General features: G+C 30.2%; 1 protein-coding gene across 1 annotated transcript in view; it reads left to right on the top strand.

Moving 5' to 3' along the window:
- LOC136071945 (1,4-alpha-glucan-branching enzyme-like) overlaps positions 1–15,503 on the top strand; it is a 68,634-nt gene that overhangs the window by 15,463 nt on the left and 37,668 nt on the right. The window contains exons 5-6 of the mRNA XM_065797853.1: positions 2,381–2,471; positions 7,965–8,174. Of these exons, the coding sequence (XP_065653925.1) occupies positions 2,381–2,471; positions 7,965–8,174 (301 nt within the window). The remainder of the gene's footprint in view (positions 1–2,380; positions 2,472–7,964; positions 8,175–15,503) is intronic.

Below are 15,503 nucleotides of genomic sequence, written 5' to 3' on the forward strand. Positions count from 1 at the left end.
TGAAACAAAACTTTCAAAGCCAATGCATGCATTGATGTTATCTTGCTGCCAATTTCAAAATAATTTTTTTAACTTTTTTTCTTCTTCTTAAGGCTAAATATTTCAGGTCTGAATTTTTTAAACCTGTTTTCAAGCTTCGATTAAAATTAATGAGAATTAGGATAAAAGCTAAACTTTTAATTTGTTCATCAGTCTTAATTTGTTCATCAATTGACTTTCTCTTTAAGTATAGAATTACAATTCTTTTAGGAAAAAAGTTATGACTAAAATGATCTTAATATTAATTCCACTAAAAAAAATACTAAGTTTGTTTTATTAACAACAAATAAACTTCCCATAATGTGCTCTTTGTATGTAACAAATATTGTATACTATATTTATTACTCTATTCTTAAAAAATTGAGATTCAAAACAAATTAGAAAAATTGTTTAAATTTCTTTAACTCTAGAAGTTGTACATATCCTGCATTATAAAAAAACAGTTTTGCTCAGCATTACTCAAGATTAAACTTGACATTTATTCCAAATCTTTGAGTAAAACTATGTGCTCTTTTTTTTTTGGATTGTGCACCTTACTGTTAAGTCAAGAAAATACAATTAGAATTGATAGTCATCATACTATGGTATCGTAACTGCGCTTTGACAATTTTTTAAAGAGTTTTTTAAGAAAACTCAAGTCATTTTTGTATTAAAAAGCTGTAGAAATTATTTGTTTTGTAAACGTACCAGTTATAAATGTTTTTTTAGTAATTGTGGGTAAATAGCAATTTCATATTAAAAGTTTTTTTTTCAAAAAGAAACTTAATTTGCAACATTTGGTTATTGACAAAATAACACCAGATGGAATAAGTTACCACCTTAATTTTCTACTTTGGCTCAATACATGTAATCCACATAGTACCTCTTTAATTTCATTGAAAAAAACTTTTGTTTTGTTGTACATTTAGTAATTTTTTATACTAAGTCATATTAGGGTTTTGTGATGTCATAAGTGTAAATCATTTATCGATAATTCATTTAAATCAAGCAATTGTGAGTATAGAATCATCTTTTTTTTTATTTGCAATAAGTTTTAATCCACTACTCATTATGATTTATTACAGTATAATACTTTTGATACTTTTGTTTTGTTGGAATGATTTTCATCAAGATGCTAGTTTATAAGTAAACTTTAAATCCATATTTAACACAAGTTTGTGCAGGACATTTGAATCTATAACTAATGATAGAAGTATATACATTTTTAAATTCCAGCTGTAATTATGAAGGTTTTGTTACAAAAGAGAGATGTTCTTGTATTCTTCGATAAATGTAGCATATTTGCTAAAAAATCAATAGAACAACTTGAGTCACATAGATGTTTATTTAAACTCGAAAAATTATAACTTTAAGTACAACTTATGCTAAAAGGTCTTTGACTGGTTATTTGCACCTTTATAAACAGAACTTTCACTCTAATGATATGATACAGTTTATTATCTTGTAGATATTCCTCTAAGCATAAAAACTAAAGTATGGTTAGTTTGGCCATTAAGTTAAGGTAATCTAACAATTCCATAGTATTGGCTTGATATGTATCATAGTTAACACTTTCAGTTATTGACATTTCATCAAGAATTATAGCAAATTCAATTTTTCATGAACTTTTATTACATTCACATTAGTTTTCATAAACTTTTACAAATATTTAACAAAAATTTAGTAGCAAGTTCACTCGCAGTTAGTTTTTCATTTTGGCAAAAACATGGCGTTAAAAACCGTAAAAATCAAACATCCAATCAAAAACGATCACACATACGTCCCCTCTTTGAGTATATAGGCTCTCTAGTCTTTTCTAGCCCTATAACTCTTTGAGTATATAGGCTCTCTAGTCTTTTCTAGCCCTATAACTCTTTGAGTATATAGGCTCTCTAGTCTTTTCTAGCCCTATAACTCTTTGAGTATATAGGCTCTCTAGTCTTTTCTAGCCCTATAACTCTTTGAGTATATAGGCTCTCTAGTCTTTTCTAGCCCTATAACTCTTTGAGTATATAGGCTCTCTAGTCTTTTCTAGCCCTATAACTCTTTGAGTATATAGGCTCTCTAGTCTTTGCCCTATAACGACAAAATAACTAGAATATGCAAGAAATTTGCAGAATGCAAAAAAATTTTAAAAAAATAGCAACAGGCAACTAAAAAAGTCAGCTGGCTACTAAATTTAACAAACTAGTTACTTATAATTATATATGTATAGCCTTTTCTCTACCAACTTTATATTGTGTATAAAAATTTCATCATGGATTGGTCTTATTTTCTAAATAATGAATTATTAAAGTTCCTATGCATAATTTCTATCTAAAAATATATGAAATCTAAATAAGTAGTATGTAGTTCTATTTAGGCTACAATACAATTCAGCTAATGGCAATTATGGAACATGCCTATTATGCATCATTTGGATACCAAGTTACAAGTTTCTTTGCACCATCCAGGTTAAAATAACATTGTTTTTGCTTCGTTTTTTATTTTGTTGTAAATTTAATTATACTTTTAAGCTAATATTTATAATATTAATGTAATATAATAGTAATAGTTTATATTATGCATGTGTGCATTAGCGCGTGCGCATATAGTATGGGCGTGTATATAAATATAGATACATGCATACATACATGCATGCATACATACATACATACATACATACATACATACATACATACATACATACATATGTTTACAGGCCTCAGCAGGAGTAAATGAGTGCACAAGCAGTGAAACACCTGTCTAAAACAGACTTGGCAGGTGATGCGAGCCACCTGCGCTGGTAGTGCTTATGCTGGCAATCAGCATTTTTGCAGGTTTTGTTAATTATAGATTCAAACACCTTGCTTAGGATAGTAAGAAGACTAATGAGGTGATAATTAGATAAGTCAGGTCACTTTCCAGAATTTTTGAAAATAGGGATAACAGATGCTGCTCTAGAATGATGCTTTAATGGATGCTGATAAACTCTTGTTAAATAGTTTGAATGTATAGATGACAGCTCCGCAGAGCACTTCTGCAAGACTATAACATGTATGTTGTCCGCACTACATGCTGTAGGAAGCACAAATCACAAGGAAGAAATCACTTTAGATACAGAAGCTGGAGTGATATGAACATCAAGCAATGGATTAACCTGCTTGTTGGCTATATCAGGTAGAACACGACTAGTGGAATCAAGAGTTGATATTGATGAGAAGTTCTTAGCAAATAATTCAGCTTTGTCTTTAGGTGAGGTGGCAAAATCTGAACCATATATGAGAGGTGGAATAACAGATTTGCCCTTATTATAGTTATTGTTAAAAATTCTATAAAAGTCTGTGGAGCCTATTTTTTGAGATGAAATTTGGGACTTTGTGACCTGAGAAGAGCGGGCTTTGGCATTTGACAAAGCAAAACAGACATGTTTTCTAGAGAATTGTTTTACTGATAGATATGAGAGTAATGGTTACAATTGAAAATTGCAGCAGCACAATGAGAGAACAACCATGGAGAACAATGAGTCTTGACATGGAATTATTGAAAGGGATTCCATGCCAGCCTGAACCCAAGAAGTTATCTAAGAAGCACATTTGTCAGCAGGAAATTGAAAGATTTCTTCTCAAGGGCCATCACGAAGAAATCAACGGAATGAGTCCCAGTCAGCTTTAAGGTAATTATAAGAGGTATGATGATAAGGGGATTCTGATATGAAAAAAAATGAGATAATAGTTTTAGAGAGATCAAACCGTGATCAGAAACACCTAAGGATGAATGTGAAAAAACTGAGCACTGACTAAGATAAGAAACAAGACACAAGTTGAGTAAAGAAGATAAATGATTTGGATTGTCTAGAAAGCATGTTGGAAAGTTGACTATTTGTGTTAGAGATTGAGAAAGGCAAAAGTTGTGGGCCATAACACCTGCAGAATCACTGACACTAGAGCCAAGCTATTCAGTATGATGAGTATTTAAGTCACCAACAACAACAATATTGGCTGAAGGATAAAGAGAGAGGGCTTGGTCAATTTGATCAGAAATAATATCGAAAAGAGTGCAGTCTTGAGATAAAGGAGAGAGCAATAGAGAACAAAGAGAAATGCGATAGAGTGAAGTGGTGCTAAATGAAAGCACATAAAATAATAGTCTGTGGATTCAAACCTAGTTTCTACAAATGGGTAAATTCTTACCTGACAAACACCATCCATGTGTAACATGGCACTGTTAGTACTCTTACAGTTGTTGATGGAATCAGTCTCTCTGAGAGCTACCACAGAGTTTAGGAAACTTGACCATCAGCTGGTCTCAAAACCATAAAACTGAGTTTTAGTGCTGTATTGTCATTAGGAAATAATAGAATGAGTTGCCTAGTCATAAATACAAAGACACAAGCAAAAACCATGCTGTGAGTCCAAAGACCCAGCATTTAACATTTTAAACTGGAAACAATGTATTATTAATACATCTACGTCAGCTTAATAGGTAAAGAAGGAGTGCTAGGCTGGTCAACAGATAGAATCTATATACCCCTCATTGAAAAATTGAAAATATAGAACTTAAAATTTTAATAGCTTTTTAAAAACTATCAAAGCTCTATAGTGCTTTGTTGTTGTTTTTTTTTTACAGTTTTTTCTGATATGGTTTATAATGAAATTCTTTTGGTTTAACCACTTAACGAACCTATTAATTTTCAAAAGTGTGTCAAAAACAAATCTATTTTTTTTTTTAATTGATTTTACTGTTTTAACCATGCAAAAAAGGAAAATAATAATAATTAATAAATTTTAATATATTTTAATAATTTTCTTCTTTGACCTTTGAAAACTTGCTCGACATATGTCGAGCATTGCAATATTGCATAAAATTCTTGCAAAATTCTTGAAAAATTGAAGTGAACCTAGTTGCAAACTTAATTTCCTCTATTTCTAAACAATAAAATATAAAGTTGATTTCAATAAATTTATAAATTTATGATTTTATTAAAAACTCTAATTATATAACATTACATAAACTTTCGTAAATGTACATTTATGGCACTGTAAAATTGTAGAGACTAGGCAAAATCACGCATACAAAAATTTCAAATTTTTAACTGTAAAAGTAGTTTTATTACAAGAAACTTTCACGTATTTATAAATAATAAGAATAAAATAAGGCATTCTATAAATTTATGAACATTGAAATAATAGAAAACTACTTGAGATTATAATGAAATTGCAGGCACTTATAAAATTTTCAAAACAATTTTATAAAACCCAATACGACATGAAACTGAAACTTATTCCTTTTCTTTCCTTAGTAACACAATAAAAATAATATAAGACTTTCAATATATAATTACGCTTTATATATATAATATAAGGCTTTAGTTCAGAAAATAAGTTTTTGCAGACTTACGTAAGGTCAACTTTTGTGTGATACTCACGAAAACATGGAACGACGCACAAACCAACATTGCACTCTGAGCACTGGTATCTTGATTCTCTTCGAACTTTTTTTCCTAGCGCATTTCTCTTTTGTGAACAAACAGCACAGTATCTCATCGGTTTATCTTTCTTTTCTGTTGGGGGAACATAATCCAGAAAATGACGACCAGAGAGGCGAAGGGGAGAGGGAGTTGTGCTAGGACGACCTTTGCTCTTCACTGAATTGTCTTTATACGTGGATACAAGAAGATCAATAAGATCCATTCGAAAGTCCAACGGTTTTTTAGTATGTCCAGCTTGCTTATATAATATATAAGAATTCCATACTGCAAATTCAAGAAGATGAAAAAAAATTTTTTGGTAATATTTTTTTCCCCTTTTCCTCATGATGGGGTAGCTAGATAATGACTGATCTACTTGATCGACCCCTCCCATCGTATCATTGTAATCCTTTACAATTCTGGGAATACTGGTAGCTACGCGCCCTCGTTGACATTGAACCATTTCCGAAGAATGAACAGTGGAAAGTAAAGTGACGTCCCTCTTATCCTTCCACTTCATGGTCAGAACTTTTCCACGGCGAAATGCAATAGTCTCTCCTTTCTTCAACTTCTTTGAATTTATTTGAGGGGGCATATCTTTTCTATTTTGCTTGACGGTTCCATATGTGTCAGTTCTATTATTTATCAATAATTCAGCAAGTGCAGGCGAAGTATAAAAATTGTCAGTTGTCAAACAATGACCTTTGTTGAGTAGCGGGTCCATTATAGACATCACAATTTTTGATGAAACTGCAGGAAGATCTTTATACTTTTCATCCATTTGTGTTCCTTTGCCCGTATAAATAATAGTAGACCAAACGTATCCAGTTGAAGACTCGCATAACATATAAAATTTAATTCCAAATCTTGCACGTTTCAGAGGGATGTATTGCACCCAACCGAGTCTACCTTTATAAAGCATTAGACTTTCGTCGATGGTCACGTCACGATCCAGCTTATACAATGTTTTGAATTTATTGCTGAGAAGCTGGTAAATAGGGTAAATTTTGTTCAATTTTGGTTGGGGGTGAGTTTCAGGATTGTAGTCTTCACTATTTGCAAAGTGCAAATATTTTTTTAGTGCCTTGAACCTTTTGAGAGGCATGCACTCTCTAAAAAATGGAGTGTCTAAGAGAGGTTTTTTTGACCAGTAAAGCCAATGACAAGACTTTACTACCAAGCCTTGCAACATTACGAGTGCGAGAAATACACGAATCTCCCTTGCATTGGTATTAGGAAAATCTCTATCGCCTTTCTGCAATGCATACCGATTTGTTTCAGTGACAATAATATTGATTAGTTCATCGTCAAAATATAAATTCAAAAAGTCTAATGCATTTCCATCAGCAGGAATATTTTGGTTGCCGAAAACAAATGGAAACCTAGGATGAGGTATCGTTGGTTGAGGTTCAATTTGCCATGCACGCACGTCTGCAAGCGTAGGCTCATCTTCTTCAGAATCATCGTCTGAGAAACCTTCACTGTCACTGGAATCACTCCTCTCATCGTCAGACGAACTAACATGAACTGAGTCGGTATCGCCCAATAAACTTCCTTCGTCACTGTCGGAATCCATCATATTTATAAGTAACACAAAAAATGGGCACAAATAATTCAACAATGCAGGTTACGCAACAGATAATTCATGCAAAATTATCAATCACTTAAAAAAAAGTCACGAAAACAATGCAATGCACTTCCAACCGTCCATGTGTAAACACTGGCGCGTGGCAGTCATAAAAAGAAGAGTTTATCGTACAGGAAGCGCATCAGATATCATAATAACCAATCAGAAGCTTTGCTCGACATATAGCGAGCTAGCTCTCAAAGTATACCAATTTTTGGTAATGCTCGACATATCTCGAGCAAATTTTTTTTGGCTAAAAAAGTTTGCTCGACATATGTCGAGCAAATTCGTTAAGTGGTTAAAATGAACATATTAAGTTTATTTAAATATAATTATACCAAAACATTGAAAAAAAGGTCTTTAATAATGATTTTTTTTTTACCTTAAAGGCGCTCACAAAAACGTTGTAATAAATAATCATTATTTTGCTTTTGCTTTTTTTTCAATTATTATTGTATAGTTATGCAATATTAAAGGGATATTTTATTTTAAATGCTCTAGATGTTTGTTTACATAAGTAAAATATAAGTAAAATAGAAAATAAAAGTAAGAAAAGAAAGTAACTCTTGAATAGAAATTATGACTCATAAAGACTCAACATATCAAAAGCGCTGTAACATATCAAAAGTGCTATATATATATATATATATATATATATATATATATATATATATATATATATATATATATATATATATATATATATATATATATATATGACACTTGGAATTAGAAAAAATAAGGTTGTCTATTTATTGCTGACTTTAACCTTTTTTGGTTTGCATATATATATATATATATATATATATATATATATATATATATATATATATATATATATATATTTATATTTATATATACAATTTTTAGTCGCTATGGAACCCCAGATGAACTAAAAGAACTTATAGATGAAGCTCATGGTATGGGTATTGCAGTGTTATTGGATGTTGTGCATAGTCATGCTTGTAAAAATGTTTTAGATGGATTAAATAAGTTTGATGGAACAAATGGATGCTTTTTCCATGACAACGAGCGTGGGTATCATGATCTTTGGGATAGCAGATTGTTTGATTATAAAAAGTTTGTTTGCTTTTTTTCTAAATTTATTTTTATATTTATTTTTTATATTTAAGCTCAATGTATGTATGTATGTATGTATGTATGTATGTATGTATGTATGTATGTATGTATGTATGTATGTATGTATATATATGTATGTATGTATGTACAGGCCTTCACATGATCACCCTTTATATGATCATGCATATAGTACTTTGTTTTGACAACTTGGCCACGGGTCTTTGCATGTTTTATAAGAAGACATGAGGGGGTCTTACTGTTGAAAATAGTACTTCAAAAATGTACCATAAATGTTTTTTACTCAAATTTCGATTTCTCTACTGAAATTATGTTTTTTTTAATAGTTTAATAATTAACCTTTACTATAATGTATAATGTAGAAGTTTTAGCTAATTTTATGTAAAAAGATAATTTTGAAGCCCAACTGTTTCATATTTTTGTAAATGTTTAAGTGAAATTTATTTGCTTTATAACTTTAAAAGTTATTTTCTATAAAACTTTTTATGAATAAGTATAAAGTGTTATACATTTTTGAAAGCATCATGTTATGGAGATTTTAGAGCAAGTTCATTTTTAATTATATAGTTTTGTTTACTAATAATTAATTGAACTATAAATTGAGCTATAAAATAAAAAATCTTAAAGTTCACCAATATTTTTGGCAGTCACCCATGCTTCCCCACGCTTAATTTTTATAATTGATTTGTAGCTTAGGTGTCTATACAAATGATTTATTAATAATCAGGTGCGGATACATGCGGTTTCCAAAATTATAGAAAAAAAGTGAAAAAAGTCAGAAAACAGAAAACCACTTTTTATTGTGCTTTTAGACTATATCTATTTATAACAATAGTTTTGCGTAAGTTTTTTTGTCAATTTTTTATTGAGAATTAATTTTGATGGACGTGCATTCTATTATTTTTGCATTTTGTGGTGAAAATGCTATCAGCAATTTTTGAACACTGCATCGTTTAAAATATAATATATAGAGTTGAAAAATTTATATCACTGCTACAAATTTACAGTAGAAATTAAATACTTTGGTTACTTTTTAAAATGACAACTTTTAAGTGTTTGAAACGTAAACTGCTACCTTCCTATATTGATGGAGGAAGGTTAATTGAGACACTATCAATAATTTTAAAAGAAAATTATCAAGTTTCTCTGAATAGCTTGTGTTTCATCATTAGTAATATTTAAAGGCACATTATTACTTTGTTTAATAAATGGTGGGCGCTTCACGGAAAGTGGAAGCTTTTTTATCTAACAACAGTAATTGGTTAGATTTTGATTATAGTGTATTTTTACTGAAATAACAGAAAAGCGCAATAACAGACTCCAAGCCATCTACATCATTTGAAAAACATTAGATTTTGATTATAGTGTATTTTTACTGAAATAATAGAAAAGCACAATAACAGACCCCAAGCCATCTACATCATTTGAAAAATGTGGAAGACCTTGCATGTCTCATGGAGATTTGTCAGAGACCAGTAAAAAAAAAAATTCCACATTAGTTAAGGAAATTGGATTTGAGTGTATCTTTAATGCATATCTTCACGCATTCTGCTCAGTAGAAGAAGAAACAAAAGCAAAGCTTGTGGAAGCATTAAGGATTGCTGAAAAAGGAAAAAAGATCTCTGTCTTGAGTTTTATGGAAAACACAAATGTTTTACTGACAGATGAAGAACCACTCAACATGTTTGTTGATTTAGATTTAACTAAAGCACAATGTTTATACTTAAGGAAGTTGACAGACAAAAAAAACAGTTTCTTATTTCCATCATATTACAAATTGCAAAAAATTAAACAGACCTGCTATTTACCATCTTCTGCAATAGAAATTACAAACACACATGCAAAAATCATGGAACAGCAAGATTTATTGGATCACACTGTAGATAGAATTTTGACTATAGATTCCGTGTACAAAAGTAAATTTAAACACTTAATTTTGTATAGTAAATAGGGTTGTGATGGCTTCTCTGGCCAGAGCGAGTACAAGAGAAACTTCTAGAGGAATCTGAACTTATTTCTGATGCAAATTTATTTATTAGTTCTTTGGAACCGATCAGATTAGTTGATGAGGTAACTGACGTAGTTGTTTGACAAAATCCGGCTCCTTCATCTGTACATTTTTGTCGACCTATATGTATAGAATTTTGCAGAGACTCCTGAGAAAACTAAGGTTGTTGTAGATGAAATAAAAAGCCAAATATACTCTTTACAGCCATCTATATGTAACAAAAGTTGTAAAGAAATACATGCGATATATGAGCTTTTTTTAGCAATGTTAGATGGAAAAGTGGCTAAGGTAATAACAGATATGCCTCCTGCGTCTACATGTACAATATGTGGAGCTACTCCACAACAAATGAACGATTTGACTAAAGTGTCTGCTAGGCCTGAAAATGAAAGTTCGTATCAATACAGACTGTCAATATTAGATGCCTGGATTTGGTGTATGGAAATTATATTACTTATTTTCAACATGTCTTTCCAAACATGGTCAGTTAAAAGTGAAGAAAAAAAACGACAAAAAAAATTTTGTACAAAGACTTAAATATAATATTTTTTAATCTAGTGGTGTTACCTTTATTTTAGGTCAAATTTTGAAATTTGAACTTAGGCTGTCCTTGTTTTTCTTTTACTTTCCGTCTGTAATTTTAGTTTTTTCTACACTGTGGAAGTAAACACTGTGCAATAGGGGAAGAGTCTTAGTATTGAATTACCTCTTTTTTTAATTACAGCTAAATATACATACTTTAGGGAAAAAAAATATTAGGTAGATATTCAACAAACTTGAGATTGAATACAAAAGATTATTAATTGTTTTTCATAAATTACCTTTAGATGCCTAAATATAAAAGTAGTTTCCAAGAAATTTGGTTAATAATGATAGTTACACTTCTTGGCTTCAAAAAGATAAAAATCCCTTGCAAGATGCAAAGTTTGTTCTAAGTTGTTTTCAGTAGCAGTTATGGGTATCTAGGCTGTTGATGCACATGCAAGAGGAGTAAAGCACATAGAACGATTGCCACAAGAAGGTTACTCTGTTTTGTTCAAAGAAATTGTGCAATCAGAACCACAGAAGTCTATCTCATCAAAGCAATGTAACATTTCAGATATGCTTCAAAAGGAAGCAGTTTTGAAAGCAGAGTTGATTTGGTGTTTAGATACTGTTCAAAGCAAATATTTTTTTAGAGAATTCTAAACAATTTACATCAATGTTTCCAGATAGCAAAATTGCCAACAACTTTTACTGTGGTCAAACAAAATCTGGCTATATAGTAACTCGCTGTCTTGCCCCGTATTTAAAAAAAATTCTATTAGGAGATCTTAACAAGCTGGATAACTTTGTATATCTTTTTGATGAGTCTGACAATAAAGTTGTAAAAAAAGGTCAAATGGACTTACAAGTGTGGTATTGGAATGAAGAGAGTAATACTGTTTGTACTAGATATTATACTTCAGAATTTATGGGAAAAGCTGCAGCCCCAGATATTCTAAATATCCCCAGATTCTAAATAGCCCCATATATTCTAAATATTTAAATCCTGCATGATTGGTTTGAATGATAAAAAAATGCTTCAGATATCTATGGATGGCCCTAATGTTAATAAACGGTTTTTGACAATGCTCAATGAAGAACGTCAGAACAATGAATTAAGTACACTCATTGACATTGGTACCTGTGGTTTACATGCTATAAATGGATCCTTACAAACTGGTGCCAAAGCTATAGGCTGGAACACAAAGAAGTTGTTGTCTTCAATGTACCATATATTTCATGAAAGTCCATCAAGAGCAAGTGATTATGAAGGAATAGCTGAGGCAACAAGTTCAGATTTCCCTTACTTGTTTTGTAGCACTCGGTGAACCAAAATGTTGCCAAGAAAACAATACAGGTTTGGTCAAAAGTTATCTTTGTTGTTGATTACTGGAAGTCTTTACCAAAGAATAAGCAACCTGGATATGGTAAATCAGGGCAAAACACCAGTTTCAAACATTTAAGTGCTTGAGCAAATGAAGTTTTGGTTCCTTTAAAGTTGAAGTTTTTTAAAGAAATTAGTGGCAGTCTAAATGCATTCCTTGGTATTCCTTATTTTATTCCTGATGCAATTGTATTGCTGTTTATGCTCTTTAATATATTTTGAGAAATAAACTATTTTCTGATTATTTTCAAATTTCAAAAAATAATGCAAAATGTTATTTTCAAAATTGCTATTTTTTTTCTTTTAGTTTCTTTTCAAACTGATAAGCCAATGACTCTTTTTCTGGTGGTGACACTTGAAGAACTACTACGCAACTTTTATGCAAATTTCATTTGATTAGATGTTCTTGCAAACACCAAAACTATAATGTCTTTATTAAAAATAGATCTATCTAATTGTGCAAACCAACTTTTAACCAGCAAGATTGATGTTGGCTTTTCATTGAAGTATGATCTCCTGCAACTCAAAAGTAAAGGAAAGAAAACTGAAGTTCAAATTGACAAGTTCAAGAGGGAAGTATGCGATTTCCTTGTCTCAATGTGTACTCATATCATTGAGAAGAGCCTTAGGTCTTCTCTGGTTGCTTGCTGTCTGATGTGTGTTTCCCCATCATTTATAGCTGAATTCCCAGAAAAATGTGAATGTTTTTTTGAAAAACTGTTGATGAAACTTGTTACTTACAAGAAAATTAGAGCTTCTGTTGGTGATTTAGCTAAGAATGAATATTCCAGGTTTTGTAAAACTGTCGTTGTTGATAACAAAGAATTTTTTTTTGACTTTTGATAAAGATAAAGATTGTTTGGACTAAAGATTTGTTGAATAGCTGCAAACAGACAAGAAAGAGGTATTTTGATGATCAACGATCAAAAGCCCTGTCTGCAGAAAAAGCAGAGAAAACGGAAGCAAAACAAAAAGTGATTGAGGATATTGAAATAGTCAATACAGAAATTTGACAGGCATTTTCTATGATTGAGAATTTAAAAAAGTCGTCTGATGAAATTGGGTTCCGTGCTGAAAAAAGGATAGCTTTAGGTTTGTGCCTTGAATATGAATAATTTTTAGTTCATATAATACTAAATGAGATATCATTATTTAATGATTCTCTTTGTATTTAGATGACATTAAAGCTGACATATTAAAATCTAATGCATTAAAAAGAGCTGCCTTTGACAAACAAGAGTCTCTTGAAAAGCTTTAAAAAAAAGAAGCTTGTTAAAAAGAAAAATGAACTTTTATAATAATGTTATATATATATATATATATATATATATATATATATATATATATATATATATATATATATATATATATATATATATATATATATATATTATGTATATGTATATTATTTATAATAGTTTATCTATTTATATTTAATATTTATTGAAAAAAAGAAAGATTCTGTTTTTAAAGTAATCATTTTCTCCTCAATTCTCTTTATTTTTTCCTTGAAAAAATTTGCATTTACGACCAAATCCTTATAAATTGGGCAAATATCCTTAATTATCCTTAAAGTCTTTATTTTTAGCCTCAGTTTTAATAGTGGTAACCCTGTATTAACCAACATTTCTGAAAACACAAACAAATAATAGAGCTAGCTATAAAGGAAAATTCAAACACAATATTATTTTTATTTAACACAATTTTATTTTGGAAATGAAACAAATTATATTCATTCAATGAGGTTTTTTAGAATAAATACACTTTGACAAGACTAATTATATTTTTAATATACTTTTTTTGTCTATATATTTACACATGCTTTTTAGCCTTTTTGCTTCCTAATTTATTTCTAAGTTTTGAGCAGATAAAACCAAACAAGGAAAATATTCTTTCTATTGATCCTAAGCTAGCAGGGCATGTTTAAAGTTTAGAAATAAATTTTCAAAATCCTTCAGGCAACTTTTTCTGAACTGGTTTCTCATTTTTCTGGTTAATGATAGACCACCAATATTGTTGATATAATTTGATCGCTCAATATCCTTTTAGGAAACGCATCACAATCCTTTAATTTAAGCAAAACCAGGTACAAAATCAAGATAATGGTTGTAAAGCCATTCTTCAGCCTCATCTTCATTTCCAATCAGCAGGTTTTTGCTTATGAAAAAAAAAAATTAAATTCCGATTAGCATATAAGTGTGAAAATAAATTTTTTTGGTTTTTAATGCAAAACTTATTTTTACCCAAAAAGCGTGGATTGGTCATGTATACAAGATAATTGATAGGTGTCATAGCATCATTACATCTCTTCTTGATAGCTGTGTGGTAATAACTTAGTTCAGGATTGTTCAGAAGTGAGAGCCACAACTCAACACATTTGGATAGGTGACAGCTTTCACTTTGCATCTAGAAAAACTTTTATTTTTTATTTATTTAATTCATAACATTTTTATTTTTATTACTTTTCCTTTAAACGCCTAAAACTTTAAACGTCTTAACGAAAGCTTTAATTTAAAAAAATTAAATACTTGATCTAAAACAACATCAAATATTTTGAATTTGGTTTGAAGACTGTTAGCTTCTCTAAATATTGCTCGATTTTCAATAGTTTTTCTGATTTTAATAGGTATATCATGATTATCTACTATTTCTGCATAAATTTAGTAGATTTTTAATGTATTTTCCATACAGTCAATTTGGGAGTTATGTCGGGTATCATTTGGTAACTGAGGCATATGCCTTCTTTTCTCACGCAACCATCCCTAAATAAAAATTGAATAGTTTATCTTAAACTTTTATATATTTTTTATACTTGAAGTTTTTAATCCACTAACACAAAATAATGTTTACATGTGGTTGATGTGTATTGCAAATATATTTCTGCACTTCAACCACATATTTGATGACATCTGAGTGTGTTACTTCTTTTTCTAAAAGATTTAAATAATGATTTGATCTTTGATTAAATCCCTCATTTTTTTCATCTTATTTTTATTATCTGTTACCACAGCGAATACTTCTTTGTTGTATGTTTCGTTAAGGTCTTTGTAATGACATTACAAATGAGTTTAGTCTTGCTGTTTTTTTATTTGATTATAAAATTTTAGACTTGAGTCCATCATATGCACTATGAGCAATAATGGGATCATTAGTAACATTCATCTTGCATAATTGTTATTGTTTTCTCTTCTTGGGTAAGTTGATCTATCATTTTGTTGTATACTTCCTTTTGAACTTTTTCTAAGAGCTCTCCTCCAAGCATTTTATGGATTGGTGAATTATGTCCTGGCCTCAATGAATTGATCATGTCTATAAATTCTTGATTTTCAGAAGTTTTAAATGATACATTTGCACTGAAGAAAAATTTTGCTATTTTCATATCAATATTTTCTTT

This window comes from Hydra vulgaris, chromosome 05 (assembly GCF_038396675.1).
Source record: "Hydra vulgaris chromosome 05, alternate assembly HydraT2T_AEP".
Lineage (NCBI taxonomy): Eukaryota > Metazoa > Cnidaria > Hydrozoa > Anthoathecata > Hydridae > Hydra > Hydra vulgaris.